The sequence below is a fragment of the Labrus bergylta genome, chromosome 19, assembly GCF_963930695.1.
Source record: "Labrus bergylta chromosome 19, fLabBer1.1, whole genome shotgun sequence".
Taxonomy (NCBI): Eukaryota; Metazoa; Chordata; class Actinopteri; order Labriformes; family Labridae; genus Labrus; species Labrus bergylta.
This window is the reverse complement of record NC_089213.1, coordinates 23,753,106-23,774,964: the sequence shown is the minus strand read 5'-3', so window position 1 is coordinate 23,774,964 and position 21,859 is coordinate 23,753,106. Positions and strand designations below refer to the sequence as shown.

The 21,859-nt window shown below is 41.6% G+C and overlaps 1 protein-coding gene across 5 annotated transcripts; it reads left to right on the top strand.

Annotated features, from left to right (window-relative positions):
* Window positions 1-835: 835 nt before the first annotated feature.
* On the top strand, window positions 836-21,482 carry cgnb (cingulin b). 5 transcript variants are annotated; one of them, XM_029280176.2, is made up of 21 exons: window positions 836-980; window positions 5,251-6,359; window positions 6,453-6,547; window positions 6,654-6,723; window positions 11,119-11,216; window positions 11,379-11,511; window positions 11,605-11,808; window positions 13,562-13,689; window positions 14,480-14,506; window positions 15,033-15,153; window positions 15,387-15,599; window positions 15,963-16,058; window positions 16,540-16,797; window positions 16,890-17,060; window positions 17,285-17,446; window positions 17,600-17,689; window positions 17,804-17,887; window positions 17,997-18,118; window positions 18,270-18,378; window positions 19,367-19,530; window positions 20,228-21,482. In XM_029280176.2, the coding sequence occupies exons 2-21, from the start codon at window positions 5,280-5,282 to the stop codon at window positions 20,361-20,363; spliced, it is 3,561 nt and encodes a 1,186-aa protein (XP_029136009.1). In that variant the 5' UTR covers window positions 836-980; window positions 5,251-5,279; the 3' UTR covers window positions 20,364-21,482. The 5 variants fall into 5 exon arrangements, with proteins under 5 accessions (XP_029136009.1, XP_020504271.1, XP_020504273.1 ...); XM_020648615.3 differs by having other exon boundaries at window positions 11,605-11,817; XM_020648616.3 differs by having other exon boundaries at window positions 846-965; window positions 11,605-11,817.
* Window positions 21,483-21,859: the final 377 nt, after the last annotated feature.

Sequence of the window (21,859 nt, the reverse complement as noted above, 5' to 3'; positions counted from 1 at the left end):
AATAATACTCAAACGTTCTGGTCCTGTGCATTCTGATGGCCATTTAGGCCACAGTTTACAAACTGAAAGTAAATGACTAAATACAAAAACGTTTATCCTGTATATAATTAGAGATGCCTTAGCTGTAACATGTATATGTTTTTATTATAACAAGGGAAGCCCCTCTCTGCCAATATGGGGAAAAGATTATACAAACTAAATGTTCATTGTCTTATGATGACTTAACATCAATTAATATGATCTCAGAATAATGGCAAACATTTCTTATTAAAGTCTTCAAACAAAAGAATGACTGAATATATATTTTTTTAAATTACTGATCGAGGTGTTATTTATTTATGTGACTTAATTTGAGATGATGTGTTTGAGAAACTAATTATTGTGATCAAGTGATTCTTTTTGAGATTCTTAGTCATGCTTTTGAGATACTTATCCATTACTTCAGACACTTGGATATATATTTAGATAGATACTGACTCATTTGGCAGAGACTGGTAATACAAGATACCTTCATCTTATTTTGTGATTGGCCTAGCTCTGTATGTTATTATGTTTGCGTAAATTATGTCATAATTAATCATCACAGAAAAGTGTGTCATTACACTGACTTCATAACATAAAAATGTTTGTATTACACTGGCGGGACTGGGATTCTGTAGCCTACATTAAATACCATTGAGAAAGTCTTTTCTTTAACAGCTCTATATATAAACGGGTCAGAGATGAAAGCGAACCCGCAGCAGGCCCCGCCTCCTCGGGGAGCCTCCCACCAATGGAGTCGGTCCTGAGGCGGGACGAGGACTGTCCGATGTGCTGGCAACAGGTTGCTCTGGTAGCGGGGGGGGGGGGTAAATTTCCCGATGAGTTACATCTCCTCATCCCACCGACAGTGAACGGAGCTGCAGCTGCTGGAGACAAACTTGGAGGAGGGGAGGCACATTTACGGATTTCAATAATCTAAGCAGGTGCAGTAGGCTAGAGTAAGTCTTTACACAGTTTGTGTGTATTTCCTCTACTTTTGTGTTTGTGGTGAAAGTGCTGAGTGTCTGAACTGTAGTCTCCTGTGCTGAGAGGGCATTTTATATCATTTGGACGAGCATCGATGGACACCTGTGGATTTGAGGTTAGAATTTGCGGCGGTCTTCTAATGCTTGTTTTCGATAATAACCTAACACAAGCATCAGAGAAAACCCTTTATGTTCGCTTTCCGGTGTGTTTTGGAGACAGACTGTGTGTTTGTATGTGTCTGTCCGCTGCTGGCTATAATTGGATCTGGCTGCGCTGCGTAAAGAGGATATGAAGGGTTATTATAACCGAGCAGGTAAAGGCTTCAAATAGGATGCGACGGGGTCTCCTTGGGGGGCAAAGGTGTGCTGGTTGTTTACCGTGTTGCTCCTCGGCTCGTGTAAACAAGCCGGTGGTGGTTTCGACGCACACACCGATACTGACTGACCGGATAGGTGGGTGTGACGCAATTAATCCAGGAGCAGACAGGTGCAACGGGAGGGGGTTAACTTTGCTGTAAAACAAGCGAAATGAAAAGCGACATTCATTTATCGGTCAAGCTGTGTAAATAATCTCATTACTGCCGTGAAACATAACGCAGGCTTTGTTACATGTAGGCTACGTGGCTCAGCGACAAGTAAGATAAGCCTCATTGGCAAACATTATGTTCACACTCAGCCGCTGTAGGACGTTTTTTGTTTTTTGTTAAACTATTATTTGTTTTGGTAGAATTTAAAGTGAATTGCCCCCAGAAATAGTCCTTGGATAAAGTTTATGCTCCGGGGGTAAACTTTCAGCACACTTAGGACACCTCTGGTGAGAGACTCTCTTGATATTTTACACAACAGACCCAACACCTATTGACAGAGCAGCTTACCTTAATGTACAGTATTAGCTGGAAAACGGAATATCTAAGCTAAAAGGTTTTGTTATTCTTTTATCATAATTGACCTTATTGGAATCATAATGTGACACGTTTATACAGTGTGACAAAATGCATATTTATTATTCCAGGCTTGAGATGATGAAAAAGCAGACCAATGTGTTAATTAGGGGTTTGTTTCACATGTGTGTAGAGGTTAATATCATGTCAAACCAATTTATTCTTCAGACTTGAAAAGGTTGAACACAAATACAACTGATTTATTAATTGATTTCAGAATTTTTTTTTTTTTCCTACAGCTCAATTTGATGTTCCCTGACTTTGTTTTGGCAGCCAACATCCCTAAATCACAACAATATTTAACAGATAAAGGCATGAAATCACCCCTTAAAGGCGGGAAGCAGGAAGACTCAGTTTTTGTTTACTTCTCTGTTAAAGCATTAGGGGAAATCATTTAAGTCGTTTAAACCTTCAAATATAGCCTTAGAAAAAAATGAACTTCATCCAACAATGCTGCCTTATGTCAGAGCTGCTCATCTTCTCCTTCAGATACCCAAAGGCGAAGAGACACAAGGGGGAGAAAGTTGGAGCTCAGACATGTGTTAGGAGGCAGAGTTTAGGATTAAGGCCTGAGGAAAAGAGAGGAAGGAGGAATGCCTGCTGGGTGAGGAGAACGGGGAAGAGTGGTGGCAGATCAGCCCGTTTGGTGACATTCCTTCGTCTGTTGACACAGCCATTCCTTGTGACAGGAGGCAGAAGAGGTGAAGCAGTTGTCATGAAGCAGTGCACAGCTACTGGTTGTTGAATGTGTGCGATATCAAAGCTTTAGCCTTTTGTTGAAATTAACCCCAAGAAGCTTTATGTGTGACTGGAGGAGTTCATACAGTATAAGAGCAGATTGTGAGTTTTAAATTATCAAATCTAACCACCAGATCATCCTTTTGATGTCCAGTATGCATGGTGGTCAGCAGACCTGCTTGCTTGTTGTTCTGTTGGGGAATTAATTTAGTTTCTGCAGTATTTTTAGTCTGTGTCCTTTAATTAGTCTGCTAACTTAGTAACTGCCTGGGTGGACACTTTTTCTCTCTATGTGTTTGTAGGCTTTGCAGTAACCGCTGCCCTAGTTCTCACTTTCCTCTTAATCTGTCCTTATTAATACAAATGCAAACCACGCGCAATGCCGAGTGTAAAGAGTACGTCTGGAATCCTAAGAATGTTTTTTTTTAAGGGAAGACAAAGGCTGACTTTGATTCACCAATCGAAACCTCATTGCTAGTCGAGGCGCTCTGTGTTACACTGTAACCAGCCGTCAGTTACTTTTTAATTCACTTGCATCTGTGGGAGCTGAAGGCTGGGACGGAGAAAAATGTGCTGTGAGGTCTGACAGTTGGATCTGTTAAGGCAGCTTCAGTAGAGCTTAAACACTAGAGAAACAACACTTTCTTTTTATGTTATAAAATGAAAGCAGCGGCAGCATTGTTTTAACATCATTCTACATTACTTTAGTTCTTTCAAGCCACTGAAGAGAAGCGGTACTCATTAGATAAACTACCTGCTACCAGGCGGGGGAATAGTAAGTGTGTGTGTGTGTGTGTGTGTGTGTGTGTGTGTGTGTGTGTGTGTGTGTGTGTGTGTGTGTGTGTGTGTGTGTGTGTGTGTGTGTGTGTGTGTGTGTGTGTGTGTGTGTGTGTGTGTGTGTGTGTGTGTGTGTGTGTGTGTGTGTGTGTGTGTGTGTGTGTGTGTGTGTGTGTGTGTGTGTGTGTGTGTGTGTGTGTGTGTGTGTGTGTGTGTGTGTGTGTGTGTGTGTGTGTGTGTGTGTGTGTGTGTGTGTGTGTGTGTGTGTGTGTGTGTGTGTGTGTCAAAGTAAACAGTCTACGCCTGAGTGACTCGACTCTGAAGTCTGGTGACTCGGGAGACTCTGGCAAAAGGCAGAGAGAGCGAGAGAGGGGAGGCCCATTCCTGACATAGCCCCCAGTGTTTAATGGTCCACAGAGCCTGGACAATAAGACGAGTATGCTCCTTCTCATCACCAAAGCTCATATCCAGAGCTTATGAGGTGGACATGTTGAGGTTATACTGTTAACTTCACAACGGAATGATTTAATTAATTTGAATCCATCCAATATATATACTGATTTCATCCTCTTAAATATGAGGATTTGAAAGGTTATGTCTTGGTGTAACATAACATAATTTATTTGGTTGATAATGGTGGGTACATCTGATAACAAATAAGGAAATAGAAACCATACCTTTTGAAAATAGTGGTTGATTTTCTGACAGTGAAAGAGTCCACCGCCAATGAGGGATTAGATATTAAAGGTTTAGATGCTAGTTGCAGTGGTATTCAAATTTGACGCAGTAAAAAAGATTAAGGGTCATTTAAAGAGACATTTGAAGAACTTAATGTTACGCTTGGCTGAGTCACAAGTTATTTTAAAAAGCATGGTTAGATTATTTCAACAAATACCTAAATATAAAGATAAAGAAATACAAGGTATGGCCAAAGTTATAAAAAAATAATGCTGGATCCTACACTTCCCATCATGCAACAAACAGCATTTTATAGTCTGATCTTTATCTGTTTGTAAATGCACCTATCTTTCTTAGTTAGTAGCACACCTTTTTGAGTCTTGTCTCGGTTAATAATCTTTATATGTAAACATCAATACAGACAGAATGCCGCCATAAATGTGGGGCAACTGACTCTCTCTGTCTGTTACTCTACTCTTTGAACACACCCTCTGGGGGAGGGAGGGGGGGGGGAGAGAGAGAGAGCCCCAACCTGTACAAAGAACTTCTTAGTGCCCCAGTGGTATAATTGACATAACAAGAACACAATCCACTCTGGCTGAGACAGAATGGAACCTGAAAATATGTCAGCTTCATCAAGATACACCATGCAGCAATCTGATACGTTAGCCCAAGTCCATGGGAAGAAGTTGGACATTTACATACGAGCCAAGGAACCTTGTCAAGAAGCAGGTTAGCTCTCAGGGTTACAGGATGCATCTGAGGGATTTGTTAAGCTTGAACACAACGTTTAAGAAGGACCAAGCAGATTTTTTTGGTTGAGGTAGATAGCTGTCCACCAAATGAGTTTCCCTTGCTATTGTTTCCAAGTGCTTGCTGATTGGTGGATAAAGTTTGGTCTCTGATAATAATGTTTACAAGTGCTGTGCTAAATGTCAAATTGTGAGATGACTGTGATTTGGTGCTATATAATTCAAAATGGATTGATTGATTGATAAACAGACAGGTTTCTCAGTGCCTTCATGTTCAGTGTTCTTATTGCTTTCCTAGCTTGTTCCACTGATTCACCTGATTTGCATTTCTGCTGTTTACTTTCCCTGTCTGTTCAGGCTGCTCGCACTGAAACCAGGAAGTCAACATGAGCAGCCTCTCCAGCGACAAGAAGCCTCTTGTAGATTACGGCGTGCAGATCCGCTTCATCAAAGACCTCCATGACACGGGCGGAGGCTACGCTGACAAATCTAAAGGACCCAACACTGCAACTCCTCCTTCCAATAAGTACGGGGTGGCGGTGCGGGTTCAGGGAATTTCTGGGCATCCGTACGTGGTCCTTAAAGATGGAGAGAAAGGTGACTCTTATGGGGTTCAGCTGAACACCACCAGCCCTACCTCAGGGCCGCCATCGCCGAGCAACAGCCTCCCAAAATTAAACAAAGAACCAGTAGAAGTAGCAAACCCCTACAGCCCTGCTGGGAACACTACACACTCCCCTGTTTCTGCAGCAGAGGACGAGGACGGGGAGATTTTTGGGAGTCCTCTTAAAAGACCTCCAGGGGATGGTCAGGCAGGAACACAAGGGGAGGAGGAGGGTAGTGCCTGCAGAGACGGGAAGGCGAAAAAGTCGAAAATAGAACTCAAAGGAACAGCAGGTGAAGCAGAGAAAAAGACGGATAAGGAGGAGTATAACGAGGCGGGGCTTAAACGAGTCAACTTAAACGGTGTTGGACCCAGAGGGTTCAAACAAACTGGGTCTGGTCTCACTGGATCTTTAGGGAAACAAGGTGCTAAAACAGATCCCCCTGTAGAGGCAAAACCTCCAGCACCAACTTCTAAGGAGCCCTTCCCAGCGATCGACACAAACTCGCTGGCTCCCATCAACAAGCTCATCAGTAAGTTCAACAGTGGAACACCAGGCGTCGCCCCGCAGACGAGAGGCCGCTCTGGAGGAAGGCAGCGTCTCCGGTTTGATGAACGCAGAAGGTCCAGAAGTCTCGATGCCAGAAAGGATCTTCAACCTGAGGATTCCCCTCCCTCTCCAACTCTAAACCCCTACGCCATGCCTTTGTCTTCCTCCTACAACCTGATGACATCATCTAGCCTGGGAAGGAGCACTGCATCAGTTGCCAAGGTGACAGCCCTCGAGGCCCCTAAGCCCAGCTTTAAGTCACCAGGCAACTTTGTTGCCAAGGACACCTCTCCAGCTGTAGCAAAAAAGCCTGTAAGTACCAGTGATTATGAGATTATGAGTTATTTGCAGGCTTTAAATTGCCTCTTTGTTTTCTGTCCTACTTTGTTTACCTTCTATTTGCAGGAGATACCTCCAAGGAGCCAGAGTCAAAGCACAGCAGTCATCAGCGGAGAGGATGCTCAAGTTAAGCAAGCTATTTACAGCATCCTCAAAGATGGGTAAATATACTACAAGCATTATAAAGAAGATGGCTACAGTAAATACTAACTCAAATATATATGTTTTGTTTCCTGTGTAATCCTCTGTTCACTGTTTCCTGATCAGCTCCAGTGAGAGTGAGGCTTCCCTCAAAAGAAAGGTCAACCTCGTCTATGACACCACGGGCTGTTATAAGGTAATAAAAATGCAAATAAACACTAAACCCAGTATTTCTAACAGTATACAGGAAATATGAGGTGTTTTACATGCATCTTCAGCTAGGGAGAGAATCAAACATCAGTATAGAATGTTCAGTCTTAACACTGGGAACAGATGTATGACTGTTTCTGACATTCTTCATCAACAAATAGATTTAGCATTGATGATCCAGACATAAATCACACGATTTAAAGTCTTCTGTTAATCATTTATGTTCCAGACTTGTATTTTGAATTTCACCAGTGGTGCAACATTATGATAAGAGAGGGGCCATCAAAGAAACAGTTCAACCTTATACGACATTCATTTTTTTTTAAGCCTTCTTGTCGAAAGATACGTGTTAACTACACTGTAAATATTGAGCACCACTAGCCTGTTAGCTTAGCCTAACCTAGCAAAAACCTTTTTTTTTTTAAATTAGGGGAAACACCCAGCCTTAATCTGCCAAAGTTAAGTTATATCTACCTCCAGAAAGTCTTTATGCAAGGAGTTGACTAGAAGGGCATTAGAAATCAAGCTAAAACGCTAGGCTAATCTGAGCTAAGCAGCCGGTTTTAGCTTTATTTCTAATGACCAATCAGCTAACTAGCTGATCCAAACTGTACAAATTGTTACAGTAGCAGCTAAGCTAGCGAAGCTGCCCCTTCTTACATAGAACTTCAATATTGGGTGAAATGACCTAGATGTTGATAATGGACTAGAACCGTGATACATCTTGGTAAAAATGTATTTCAATGTAACTTTCTGTGATAGCAGTTGAACTCATACAGGCATGATTTCCTTTTTAAAGTTGTAGTGGCACAATTAAGTCGTTTTTAACTTTTTTTAGTTTGTCATCCAAACTAAAAGCTTCCAACTTGACAAAAAGCTTAACAGGATAGTTCTGTTTCCATAAATACAGTACTTGAAGACTTTGTAAAAATAGAAAATAGCTCATAATCCAATAAGCTTTTTGCATTGTGTGTCGGACAAAAGGTTTGGACGTATTGTTTTCTGATGAACATCTTCTCAGCCGAGCAGCTCTTGTAATGGCGCGAACAGATGGTGGGGCAGGCTGTGCTCTTCTTCTGAGGACATGAAGTTTCTCTTTCATTCACTTTGAGCCTCTTTCTGCACCATAACATGCCAATATTACATAGCCTGCTGAGTATGCCTCCTTCATTTGTGGTGCCATCTTTGCCCCCTTTGACACCTTATTAAAATGTTTTTTTATGAGCAAGAGAACACCGCTTGTTTTACATTTGCACCTTTTGCATAAATCTACATACAGAAGTTATCCCTCCGTGTCATTAGCTCCTTATATTACATGCATTTTTATTATGTATGACCCCTTGTTATGCACTCCGCAGTGTGTTTGTGACTACGGCAGCCTGTGAATCATTTGCCCGTCTTGTCTCTTGGCAACGATGCACCTGCAGAGGAAGGCTGTTGAGGGCTCAGTGTGTGTTGAGGGTGCAGTCATTGAGAACCATCAATAATTGAGTTGGACTGGAACCCTGCACCAGCTGGGGGTTGTCTTGCCGGATGGGACAGATCCTTCTTAGACGGGTCCTGTTGAAATTTCTGCCTTTTTATTTTATTATTTTTTTTTTTTCCAAGGCATTTACCATGCTGTGCATTTTAAAAGACGAAGCAGCCGATTTCTCTCACAGAAGTCATTTAAGGCTCTTCAGCAGTGATAAAAGCTGCTTAAATATCCACAACCAACATCAAACTGCAAGATTTTTTTTTTCCTTTTGCTTGAGGCTATGTCTTCTCCAACTCTGGCTCCAAACCAAAGCATTATTTTTGTCTATTTAGAACCAAAACACAACATCAGAGAAGTATCAGAGGGGTGTGTGTTGTAAACAGCTCTGCCAAACACTGTTTTGGGGGCATTTGCGATAAAAAACGATGTCCTGATGAACCAACTGACACATGCTTAGCCTTTTATTCCCCAGTTATTTTGGGAGTGCTGGGTTATACAGGATTCAAAGTCCCCTGGTAGTGTGTATATCTCTTTCTAAGTGCATGTGTCGCAGCTTTTCATTGACTATGTGTCAGTGGGAGAACTGTTGAGTTAATGCACTGACAACCTGTTTGTCCTCTGCTTTATTGAGGATCAGATGCTGGTTTGTGTAGAGAGTAAACACATTTTACTGTTTTGTGCACAACAAAACTAAACTACTGCTATGTCTTCTTACAAGCCGTTATTGTGCCCAACACATTAACTGTCTGTGACCATCATATATAAAGAGTGATTATTCCCTCTTAGGTTGCCTGATTGCATAGATTTGCAAGTAAGGATAGCTATTTTGGGTTTTCCCAGTATTAATAGTAAAGGTCCCATTCATTTTTTTTTTCATAGGGGGTGGAGCTCTTTTCGACTTGGATCATCAAACTTGTTGGATTAAATTATTTATACAAAGAAATCTTCAAGGGTCTTACTTGATTGGTTTTGATTATTGGACAAGGCTAAATGATACATTTAAATAAATGCAAATGTTTTCAAGATGCATCAAATTATCTTATAAATGTAACGGAAATTAGATTTTAAAAACTACTTTAGGCTTCTGAGTCAATGTTGTATCAAAGATAGTCAGTAGCTCCTAAAAAATCAAATATAGACTTGTAATGCCACTCAATCATCACTTCTGGGTCTCCTTACATGTGTGGTGGTCACTGTCTGCAGATAGCATGTCATCAGCCTGTATGTTGATGTTTTAGTTTGTTTTGGTTGACATGGGACATTTCTGGGCAGGGAGCTGGTGTGCTTCCCCCTGCCAATGGAGTGGATTCAATTCTGTGATAGCGACAAAGAAGAGAAAATATTTAATCATAGTGAAACACCATGCAGATAAAGCCCATTCTAACATTAGAACTTGAACCTTGTGTTGGCTTTTACCTACAGAAGCAGAGATGGTCTGCTTTCTGTTGGACAGGTAGCTGCCAAACACCGTTGGATAATTTGTGCTAACGTGCGGTAGGTAGCTTGCAGTGTAGAAAATCCCCAACCCAGCTTCTCCTCTCACTTTACTGCGTTCCTTTTGTGTGCTTGAAGTTAAAAGCACAAACAAATGCCTGAAAATTAACCTGTTAGTTGCCAAAACATGGTGTGTGTTTTTTTTCTTGACTTTTCCTTTAAGCATCTCATGACCTTGGATATTTATCTAGCGACCCCTTTTGGGTCCCAACCCCCATGTTGGGAACCACTACACTAGCGGCTATTAAGGCCAAATCAGCTGTTTTTTTTAGATCAAGCTTTAATTGAATCTCCTTTGCATTATGTAATTACTTTATCCTCAAGAATTTGTGCTAAGACTACTAATGTAGGGCAGCAAAGAGTCTTTCATTGGAGAAGATTAATACACATAACGATAAAGCTGATGTAATGCACTCAAAGTGCTCAAAAAAACTCGTACATCTTCTCAGTGATGTTGTCATCTGTTAATTATCTCTTTGTAAGGAGCTGAAATGTCCCACATGGGGATTATCTACAAACTATCCTGCAGGGAACAAGAGGAAAATGAAACAAATTTGTGCAAAATTCATCTTCAAAATCCATCACTGATAACAAACAGAAACATGAGGTCCCCTAAGGATCACAAGCATGCGTGATCCTTGCTTTGTCTCGCTCTCCTTTTGTGTGAGTGCGTGTGCCTTTAATGACTGTGTAGGAGGATGAGAGGAGATTCATGGGCACATTGTTCTTATGGCTTCTTTTTGGGTAAGAGAAAGGCTTGTCAAAAGGCACACTGATGTGGGCGACGTCACTTCGGCTCTGCTCCCCTGCAGCCTGTCAGGAGGACTTGTTAACGTGGGGAGATTGTCTTTTCTGACGATGTCTGAGCTCACTGGTGGGGGGGCCTGTTCTCCCCGAGATTTTTTTGACTGTCAGAAAGTAGGGCAAGGAATCCAAGTAAGGGAATTTTTTTCCTTTTAAAGTTTTAGACAAGATAGAGCGAATAATGTTTCTGCAAGGTCGACATTGACACTTTGTGGAAAAGTTTCCAGACGTCCTGTCCATGTCTTTGTGCTGAAGATTGTCTTTTGTTGTGTCCCATTTCTCTCTCTCTCTCTCTCTCTCTCTCTCTGTGTGTGTGTGTGTGTGTGTGTGTGTGTGTGTGTGTGTGTGTGTGTGTGTGTGTGTGTGTGTGTGTGTGTGTGTGTGTGTGTGTGTGTGTGTGTGTGTGTGTGTGTGTGTGTGTGTGTGTGTGTGTGTGTGTGTGTGTGTGTGTGTGTGTGTGTGTGTGTGTGTGTGTGTGTGTGTGTGTGTGTGTGTGTGTGTGTGTGTGTGTGTGTGTGTGTGTGTGTGTGTGTGTGTGTGTGTGTGTGTGTGTGTGTGTGTGTGTGTGTGTGTGTGTGTGTGTGTGTGTGTGTGTGTGTCGTGCAGAAAGAAGGATCGGATGGGAGGGGAAGGGAGGGGAACCTTGAGGAACTTCAGGAACAACTGAGTCGCTGCAAGAAAAATCTGCAGCTGGCCCATGATGAGTAAGTGTGTGTGTGTTTGTCTGCATGAACAGTGTGTGCACTTAACAGGGAACAATAATCTTTCTGTTAATTCTTCTGTGGCTTCAGTCAAAAGATCATTCAGTATCACTTGATTGATGGGCTTGTTGATGAGTTTGCAATATTGTGTGTGTGTGTGTGTAGACTGGCCGAGGAGCGTATGGCCAGAGAGGTTGTGGAGTCTCGCCTTCGTCTACAAGAAGATCAGCTTGCCGAGCTTCAGGAAGAGCTGAGGAGGGTTGAAGAAAACTCACCTCACTCAGACTTGCTGAAGACGGTACACACACACACACACACCACACATATATTAAAAACATTCCCCCATTTCTCCTCGTCTATATATCTAACTTTACGTCTTCTTTTTCTGCAGGATGTGAGGGCTCTGCAGGCCGACCTGGCCGAAGCAGCCATGCTGCGTCAGCGTCAGGAGGAGACTCTCCGGCAGCGCGAGCGGGAGCTGACGGCTCTTAAAGGGGCGCTGAAGGAGGAGGTGGAGTGCCATGACAAAGAGATGGAGGCTCTTAGGGAGCAGTACAGCCACGACATGGATGACCTAAGGACAACCATGGAGCAGGTCACACAGGTGGCGGGAACTATCCTTTCCATTTTCTGCAACTGTGCAAAACTTCACTTTGAGTGGAAACCTTTAAGTTCAAGTTCAAGTTTTGGAGTAGTTAAAAAACATTGAGACAATTAGTAGTCCATTGAACATAAAACAAAAAGTAGGAATTAATCTATTTAAATCTCTAGGACCCACCCTGGACTGGACTCCAGTCAGTCACAGGGCTAATATTTAGAGATAGACAGATTTGCTTGCTTGCACGTCTCACACTACGGGCAGTTTAGAGTCACCAGTTAACCTAACGAGCATGTCCTTGAACTGTTGGAGGAAGCCGGAATACCCAAAGAGAAACAAGGCGTTCACAGGGAGAACAGACAAACAGAAAGTCCACATCCGACGTGGACCTTTCTACTGTGAGGCTACAGCTCTACTGTGCAGCCCCCCATTCACAGCTTGTTCAATAAAACAAAAAAATGTTGCTTTAGTGCCCCTGATGTCACTGAACAAACACTGGAGATACAAAAAAGAATGATTCAAAAAGCAACGCAAACACTGCTAACACAGCCTTACAGCCTTGTTATCTTTACAAAATCCACCCCCGCCTTTCTGTCATTTTTATCAAGACTTTTACTACAGAACGTCTTATAAACAGATGCTGCAGATCATGAATTAACCCCAAGAGAACCTGCATGAACTCATTTTATCAATGGAGAAGGTGGATGCAAGCAAATGACCGTTTGGAGAATGTGTTTGTTTCAGTTCAACAATTTGCTCTTCAATACTTTAGCTGAAAGTAAACTTTTAAGTAAAACACATTTTCATTTTTTTCATTTCCCTGTGAGGCTTTTAATCCTGAAATGAAGCAATAGCAGTGTGGTTTCTCAGACTCTGGGTGCTATCATTTTAATATTTTTTTTAAATGACATCAAAGTCATTGGTAAGATAACAAAATAAAATGCTCAGTACGAGTGTAGCAGTGGAACAGTCAGGTCCTACCTGTCAGGCAGTTTGTGCACCCTGCATGCTTTATTAAGCGATATTTAATTTTGCTTTGATGTTGCACTCGCCCCCATTATGCACCCCGGCCTTGTCTTGTCATTCAGTTTAATGTGTACGTATGCAGCGAGTGTTCAAACACTGAGTCAGGGTATCATCAGGTCAGGCTAAGCTCCTGTGTGCACACTCAGAAAAAGAGAATTTTGCTTCTTGTGATTGCAAAAACTTTTTCGGCTCTATTGAAGAGTTTCACCACTCGCGCAGACGGTAGGATGTGGTCTGAAGGAAATTGTGGTGTAGAGGAATTGTGAAGCGTATCGGTATATACAGGAATAGATCATTATGCAGAATTTGGAAACAGTAGCAGCGGTGTCAGGAATAAAAGTATCATGCAGCCAGAGAGCAGGAGATAAGCAGACAGGTTGGCAGCTACGTTTGATGTGGTGATTTATTTGGCGGGAGGAGGATTAAAGTAGTTGAATCGCTTTTTTGGGGTGACTGTATCTAGCTCTACTCTTTCTTATATTATATGGTGGTATTTCTTGCATGGAATAATTTTTTTAGAGGCTAAAAAAACGCAGATGAAGTTATAAGCAGAATCTGCTTTTCTCCTTTGATTATAAAGTAACTGAACTCAAAGTAAAATAGAGCAGAGCTTGGTTTGTGAACTCCTTCATGTTAAATTGACAAGGTGATTGAGTATGAGGAATAAAGCGGCTCACTCTCATGATACAGTATAATATATGTATGTTGTGTGTTTGTGTTTCAGACCCAGGAGCAGATAGAGGAAGAGAGGGACAGGGTGAACGTCTCCATCTTTACTCTGGAGGAGGAGCTGGAGAGCTGCAGAGACCAGGGAGAGAAGTGGAAGACGCAGCTGGAAGCCACCACAAAGGAGTCAGTACTATTACTATACATGTTCTTATCATCTAAAGAACAAAGACAGATGATGGCCAATAATGAATATCAACTACTACCAAGCATTTTAGACTGCTCTGTCGGATTAATTACATGATATCTCCCAAAATAACAAGACAAATATTTTTGGTTTATGTGCAGACAAAGCTACATTCCTGTTGCGTTTCGTGAGTTTTTGTATTTTTACTTCTCACATCAGAAGCTTCTCTAAAAACACAAATAATTTATTAGCCGGGGAAACACATACCGTATTATTTAAGTGTTGAACTTCAAAAGGTTTATAAACAGTTGAAGCAGGAAGCAACGTTCAAAGACCATGACTACGTGGGAAAATCAATGTTCCTTTGAAAGAAGCCTTTGTTTCTAAGCTCACATGAAAAAAAAAAAAAGCTGAATTTAAGTCAAAAGGGTTCTAGACCATTTACTGTAAAACTGTCAAAGAGGAACGCACGGGGCAGCAGGGTTACTGTATCTCATGAAACAGGTTTATATTCACAGCTTCTCTTTGTTCTTTTGAACGTTCCAGTTGTAACAGAAAGCATCAAACCCTGTCTGTCATATTCAATATGTTTTACATGTAGGAAAGTCAGATCAAAGAATTCACATGCCGACAACTGTAACGTCTGTTAACTTGAATCTGTGTGGATTCCCTGAACTTTCTGGGTTTTTTTTTTTTTTTTTTTTTTTTTTTTTAAGACATGCAGTATGACATTTCTCTTGAGTTATTTTTAATGCATGCACTCTTTCACTTGACTCTCTCATTTGGCAGGAGCAGGAAGCGAGTCGGCGGGCAAATGTGAGGGAGAAAATCAATCTCACTGTTTTTTGGGTTTGAGTAGCTTTAGACTAGTTTTTCAATCAGCAGCTCTCAGATACTTTCCCTGAAATTCACTCCGAAAGCTCACATGTCAGAGTGGATTTCGGATCTGATGAATTCTCTTTCGTTCATTAGATCTGTGAACTCTTACTTATGGAAATCAAAACCCAATCATGTCAGTCCTCTAAGCCAATCAACCATCAGAAAATTCACTTGATTTCATTGATTGTGTTTAATGAACTATGTTGATGCATCATTGTCTTTGATTCTATAAACATAACTTGAAACATATTAACAGCTACACTCCCACTGTGAAAGTCCTTGTTAACAACAGACAGACGGTGATGATTCTTAATGGTTGAGTGCAGTAGTTTGACTCCCTTGTGCTTGATGTGTTAGTGCTGTGTCTGGTGTGTTATGATGGCCTTGCAGTGAGTGTGTGTGCAGCTTGTAGAGCTTTTCTGTTTCCACTGTGTGTTCTTTAACGTGGCCCCTCTGTCCACAGGCTGCTGAAATCCCGTCTGGAGAAAGACGATTTTGAGAGTGAGCTGAAGGATCTTCAGGATTCACTGCTCAGCATGAAGAAACAGATGCCTGCGTCTGCCGATAACGTTTCTTTCGCCGAGGTAATTCACATGTCAGGCAGGAGGCAGATTAAGCTGGTTTGTGTGGGTGAAAAGCAGCTGCTCATCTCCTCTGTTTTACAGTGTTTTGTGTTTTTAAGTCCCGATAATTTCATTCATTTGTTCCCCTGCATGCACACAACAAATGCACCCTCACAAACCCCTGTACTCTCTATCAACACATTGTTATGCGTTACTCACACCCACAATATTCATCGCTGATTACTTATCCCTAGGAGCTCAGGCGTTGCCATGATGATCTGAAGAGGGCTCGCACCGATCTGGACAAACAAAAGAGCCAGTTGGAGGAGAAGAGAGAGGCACTCGAAGCCCTGAAGAGATCGAGCGAAGGGAAAGAGGCCGAGCTGCTGTCTGAGATCAGCACATTGAAGGAGCGGTCGCAGAAAGACAAAGATGAGCTGGAAAAGGCGCTCGAGAAGTTGAAGGAGGTGAGGCAGACATCTTGAAAGTGGTTTAAAAAAAGCAGATGAAGCCCAAACACAATCCATTTGCAATGGATAAAATGTACAATATTAAGGGATTAAAGCTTTTAGAGAGATGATGTTTGCACACTTGATAAATTATTTTTTGTGATCATTTTTTTATTATTTATGTTTAAACATTGTCACTTACAATAAAGGAAAAACAAGATGTTGTGGTTTTAACAACAGCCCACAAATATACAGGAGAGGAGAATCAATCAAACAGTATATCATGTATATAATTCCTTATACAATACATTTCAAAAGAAGGGATGAAAACAGAAGACAAAAGGGGCACACTTGATAAATTCTGAATCTTCCTCTCTACAGTCATCAGTTACATCGTCAGGAAAGACTGTGGTGGACCGCACCAACGTGGAGCTGCAAGAAGCAAACACTCGCCTCAGAGAGAGGCTGGCTCGCATGGTACCACATCACAACAACAAACACAGATGTGCACACACACACACACACACACACACACACACACACACACACACACACACACACAAACACACACTGGCATGCATGCAAAATTAGAAAAACAGACGTACTGTATCAGAACAAAAGAAATAACCTCCCACACAAAATCTATTTCAAACCCCTAGAGATGGCAAGTAAATTAAAAAGAAAAACTCAAACATGTAAACCCAAGGAAATAATCCCTGAGAGATACATTTGTATACGATGTGCATTTGTTGTTCCATGTGTGTTGGAAGAGCAACATCTTTTAAGAGCTGTAATCTTGTTGCTGTTGATGTAAAGTAAAAGCCTTGTCGTAAATAAGTCAGTGTAGATGCAAAGCTGTGAAATAAACATATGGCAATGGTACCAAGTAAAACACTTGATGAGTATAAAAGCTGCTTTGTGACCAATGTTTATCTTTGGTTATTCTCTTGTTCTCCAGACACGGCTTCAGTCCAGTGTGCCCCACAGCTCGGACACCGAGGAGGCGGTCGAAGCTTTGGAGGACGAGAACCGCTCCCTGAAGACTCAGCTGGAGGAGGCGAAGAGAGGAGCCACCTGGCTGACTAAAGAGAGGGATGAGCTGACCCGGAGGCTGGAGGACAGAGACCTGGAGAGGGACGCCCTCAGGAGGGGGAAGAGCGACCTGGAGGAGCAGAAGAGGCTGCTGGACCGAGCACTGGAGAAGATCAGCAAAGAGGTGTGTGTGTGGCTGTGTTTAAGTTAGAGCATTGTCTTAGCTGACTCCATAGAGATCATCCAATCCACAACCCCCTTTCTCTCCACTGTCAGATGGAGGTGATGATGGGAGATTCTCGTCAGTCTGTAGTCACCCTGCAAACACAGCTTGATGACTACAGGGAGCGTTCGAGGAAGGACCTGCTGGAAGCTCAGCGAAACAGTAAGGACAGACTGGCTGAGCTGCAGAGAGCTCAGAGCAACCTCAAGGCCCAGCAGGAGGAGGTGAGGACTAATGGCTTAAAAATAGAAAAGGATAAGAAAGAGAAGGAACCGGCAAGAGCATAACAAAACCTGATGTTCTTAAACATCTTTAAGAATCTGATTTATCATTTTTAAGTTATGTGGAAGACTGGATCCTGGATAATTAGGGCTAAATTTTACAAAAATATTAGCCCAGTATGCTTTTCTTTTTACAGACCATCTTGTCTTTTCCATCTTGTTTACAGGTTTCACGCCTGAAGAAGGATCTGCTGGTTTGCAGCGAGGAGAGAGACAGTGCGCAGTTGGAGAGAGACCTCCTCAACAACCGTCTCAAACACTTTGAGAGTGAACTAGAATCAGAGAAGAGCACCTACACTGACCGCACACGAGAAATTAGAGGCCTGGAGGTGAGGGCTGGGAGGTCAAAGCTCATGAACTGGGGAATCTTAATGTTTTAGAAATGGGGTGATCAAGCTGCTTTGAGTATAGATGGACTGAGCTAAGAAAATGAAAATGTTACAATGTGTATTTGTCTATTTATGTGTGCATATTTTTTAAAGGATAAAATTAAGACGCTGGAGATTGAACTAGACGAAGAGAGGAGCAGTGTGGAGCTTCTGAATGACCGTATCACACGTAGCAGAGATCAGGTGCCAGATATAAATATTTGCATACTCATGCAAATTAGCAGCAGAAATTTCTACATACATCTGATAACAGCTCTACTTACACTGCCTGTCTCCTTTCTCACTTTCACCTGTCAGGTGGACCAGCTTCGGTCAGAGCTGATGCAAGAGCGTTCAGCAAGACATGATCTGGAAATGGACAAGAGTGCACTTGAAAGACAGGTACCGTTCATTAATTCAGTGCCTTCACATGTGCACATATTTTAAAAAATAAATTCATATTCCCTTTTTTGCAGTCAGTAGTTCATTTAAATCTATTTCCCATCCCTAGCTGAAAGAGTTGAAGTCTCGAGTAGCAGACTTGGAGGGACAGACTCGGCCCTCAGCAGGATCAACAACCCTGCTGGAAAGCAAGATTCAGGGGTTGGAGGAGAGACTACGCAGTGAGGAAAGGTAAGAACACACCTGACAGGTCAAAGAAAAAAAACATATGGAGGACCTAGCAGTTACCACACCATAACATAACTAGTCTTAAGACTAACTCACAGACTTTGCAAGGTGCTTTTATGTTGTTTGAGTGCTGAGGTTTTTTTTTTCCATACAGAGAGAAGGCCAGCATCCAGGCATCACAGCGACGAACAGAGAGGAAACTTAAAGAACTTAACGCCACGTTAGACCAGGAGAGAACCCAGCATGTTGAACAGAGAGATCAGGTAAATATACAGATTTGCATACAATTTGTCTTAAGGGCAAAACAAAACATTTCCAATTAAAGTCAAAGTTCAACCTGTATCTGCTTTCATGACGAGTTAAATGACAAGATCAATAAGCCTCTGTGTAGGTCTCTGGAATATTACATTTGGCAGACACTTCTGTTCAGAGACTCAACAGGTGTGTCAAACATTGTAGTAAGAGCTGGGATATTCTAACATGTAAAGTGTGTACTTTTTTAAACAAATAGTTGAAAGCAAATGAACTCATTCACGACAAAGTACTTGATTTACATGCAATGCTACAGCTAACAGCCAGTTAGCTTAAGCTAGACTTAAAGACTGAAACAAGGGTAAACAGTTAGCCTGGTTCTGTCCAAAGGTAACAAATCCATCTTATAACACCTTCAAAGCTCACTTATAAACACTTTATACCTTGTGTTATACCACTCTAGATGTTTTTTAGCTAGGCTAAGCTAACCAGCTGTTGACTGTGGCTGCTTACTTGTCATACTTACATGAGCATTTTCAATCTTCATTTATAAAAATGATTTATTCTTAACTATTATTTAGATTGCAAAGCAGTTAAACACAACTATTTGATAGAATATTTTCCCACAGTTAGCTAATGTTTCCTGACTGTACAAAATGTACCTGCTTAACATAGTTTTCTATTTATAAAGACAGAATTATTTATTGATACGGTTTGATCTGCAAAAAAATAATATCATCTGAACTGCTCCCGACCCAACCCTACTTATTCATCAGAATACACCCTGACCTGCCTTCCTCTCTCATCTTCCTTCTGCTTCAACCTTTTTTATGTAGCTGTAACTATTTCCTCCCACACCCCCCCACCCCCCCCCCCAAAAAAACCCCACACTAGTCAAACCCCCTGAGAAGTCCTTTCTGCTTCATGTTCCCCCGTGGCCTATGTCTGACCTCCTGTGATCCCCTCTAACCCCCTGCCTCTCCCTGTCTCCGACCCCAGCTGTCTCTGCGCGTGAAGGCCTTGAAGCGGCAGGTGGACGAGAGCGAGGGAGAGGTGGAGCGCCTGGAAGGAGTGCGCCGCAAGGTCCTCAGGGACCTGGAGGAGCAGCAGGAGCTCCAGGAGGCACTACATGCCAAAGTGACAGCCCTGGAGACCGAACTAAGGTAGGACTTCAGTTATCTAATATATTTATGCAGAGGCCATTTTGTTTTGACGTCACTCTTAGGGGGGGAAGCTCAATGCTATCATAACATTGTGCTGCTGGGTTTTTTAGGTTGAATGAATTTCAGTAATGTAACAAATAATTTACATTTTAATCTTCTATGTTAATGAATAACAAAAAACTACAACTGATAGATAAACTATGATGGACACAGTTGCCTATTACAAGATGAAATAGCAGAGTTAGTAACACATTGACACACGGTAACACTACATCTAATGTTAGCATTTAAACCACTTCCTCACTAATGCCATTGTTTAATAATAACCACTAGCAAGTGGTTAAATGCTAATAGCATGACTTTTCCAATATGTTGTTTAACCATGAAATATCTCCCTCCAGATCAATGATGGAGCAGAAACACACAGCTGTATGACAGCATTTAGGCTAAGCACACCCAGAGCATGTCATCGGAGGATAATGATTGGAAGAGTGTTAATTGTCCCCAAATCTAAAAAAAGAATCTCTCAAAAGTCTTATATTTGAGCATTTTACTGTTATCTTTTCAACACCATGTGTCTTTCTGACACTAGGTGGCACTCTATAGCAACTAACTGAACACAAGCAGCATTCACTGTGCAGCAATGTTTTAAAGTAGAGGAACTGAGTTATTTTGGATTTTCTTTTTTTTATCTTAGGAGGAAGTCTCAGCACCAGCCACACCGCGCAGCTCTGGGCTCCACCACTCTAAGCTCCGAGGATGAGGAAGGTTTCTATGACACCAACATCACCTCCATCCTTACCGAGAGCCACCTACAGACCAGCAACTGCTGAAGGAAGATCCATGAAAAGAATGTATCTCCTCTCCAATGCTCGAATGATTTGGTTAGAAAAGGAACTCAGGGCGTCAGGATGGACTCGCCTGTGTGAAGAACTCAGTTGCCATGCACTACAAGTTTGCCTCGGAGTTGTTGCCGGTTTTATTTTTAGTACAGCAGTCCTACAGAGACAGGTTGTCAGGATGATAAGATCGCATTTTTGAGCCTTCAGCTGTGATTACAACATGTGTATCAGTCTTGAAATCTCCAGTTTTTCCTCTGTTGAAAGAGCATTTAGAGTCACACGTTTGAACTGGAATCCTCCTTTTAAAAAGGCTTGTTGCTGTGTGTTCTGTGCATTAAATACTACATTAAAAATACACCACTGTGGTAGCAGGTTACCGTTGCATGGTTTATAGGTCATGCAGAAGACAAATACAAACTACTTCAAACCAAAAATGAAAGTCTTATACCTGTTTGCTCATGCATGATAAGTTAAATCTGTCAGTGATGTTTGCAGCTCAAAGTGTTTCTTTGTGTATTGAAGTGATGTTATCTTTTGTTTTTTACATTGAGTGTGATAACGATGGGCCCTTCAAAGTGAGCCTAACACTGTATTAGCTGTGCATACTAGCTACTTGAGACAATCAAATGTGTGTACGGTAGCACTGAGCATCCTCAGACATGAACCTTCCCCATCAAACATTTTCTACTCCAACCCCTTTTTTTCTCCTGTGCTTTGCTAAATCTCTTTACTCAGCTTGATGTGCATGTTTTCTCTCCAAATGCCTTAATAAGAGTTGTCTTTATTTTCTCTTCATGTTGTCTCCGCATGTCTTCTGACTAAATGCTGCTGCTGTAATGTTTAAACATGGTATTTTATACGCTCTATATCTCCTGTACATTCTTATGGAAAGAGTCATTAGCTTAGCTTTAGAGGCGCTCCACATTTCTCTTTGTTGCAGCTATCACTTTGATGAATGTTGATCATGATCCCCGGTTGACATTTTGATGATTTTAACATTTGAAACACGTCACTTTTTAAATTGAAACGCTGTTAAATCTTTGTCAGATTTCCAATAATGAAACATATTCTACGCACATTTTGATGTACAATAAAGAGAGGTATATTGTATATGTCTGTGCCTTAAACACATTTTCTTGATATTTAAAGCATTTATTGTTGATGTTAGATATAAGACAAAACACCAGGATCAAAAGTCTTTGGCCAAACATAAAAAAAAAAAAAGGTTAAGATTATTTTTTCTGTCTGGGCTCGTCATGTTGTATTGGGGGCAAGTGGGACTGACCACCCAATACCCCAATAGAATAAACATATAAACAATATTTTAAATTACAGGCAAGGTGTTATGTTCTCTGTTTAGGGGACCCAAGATACAACATGCTAAGTGACCCCCACTCTTCCCACTACCTAAGAAAACCAGTAGCCCAGGTCGACTTTAAACTTAACAGAGCAATTTATTTATTTTTAAGGCAGAGAAATGACCCGAA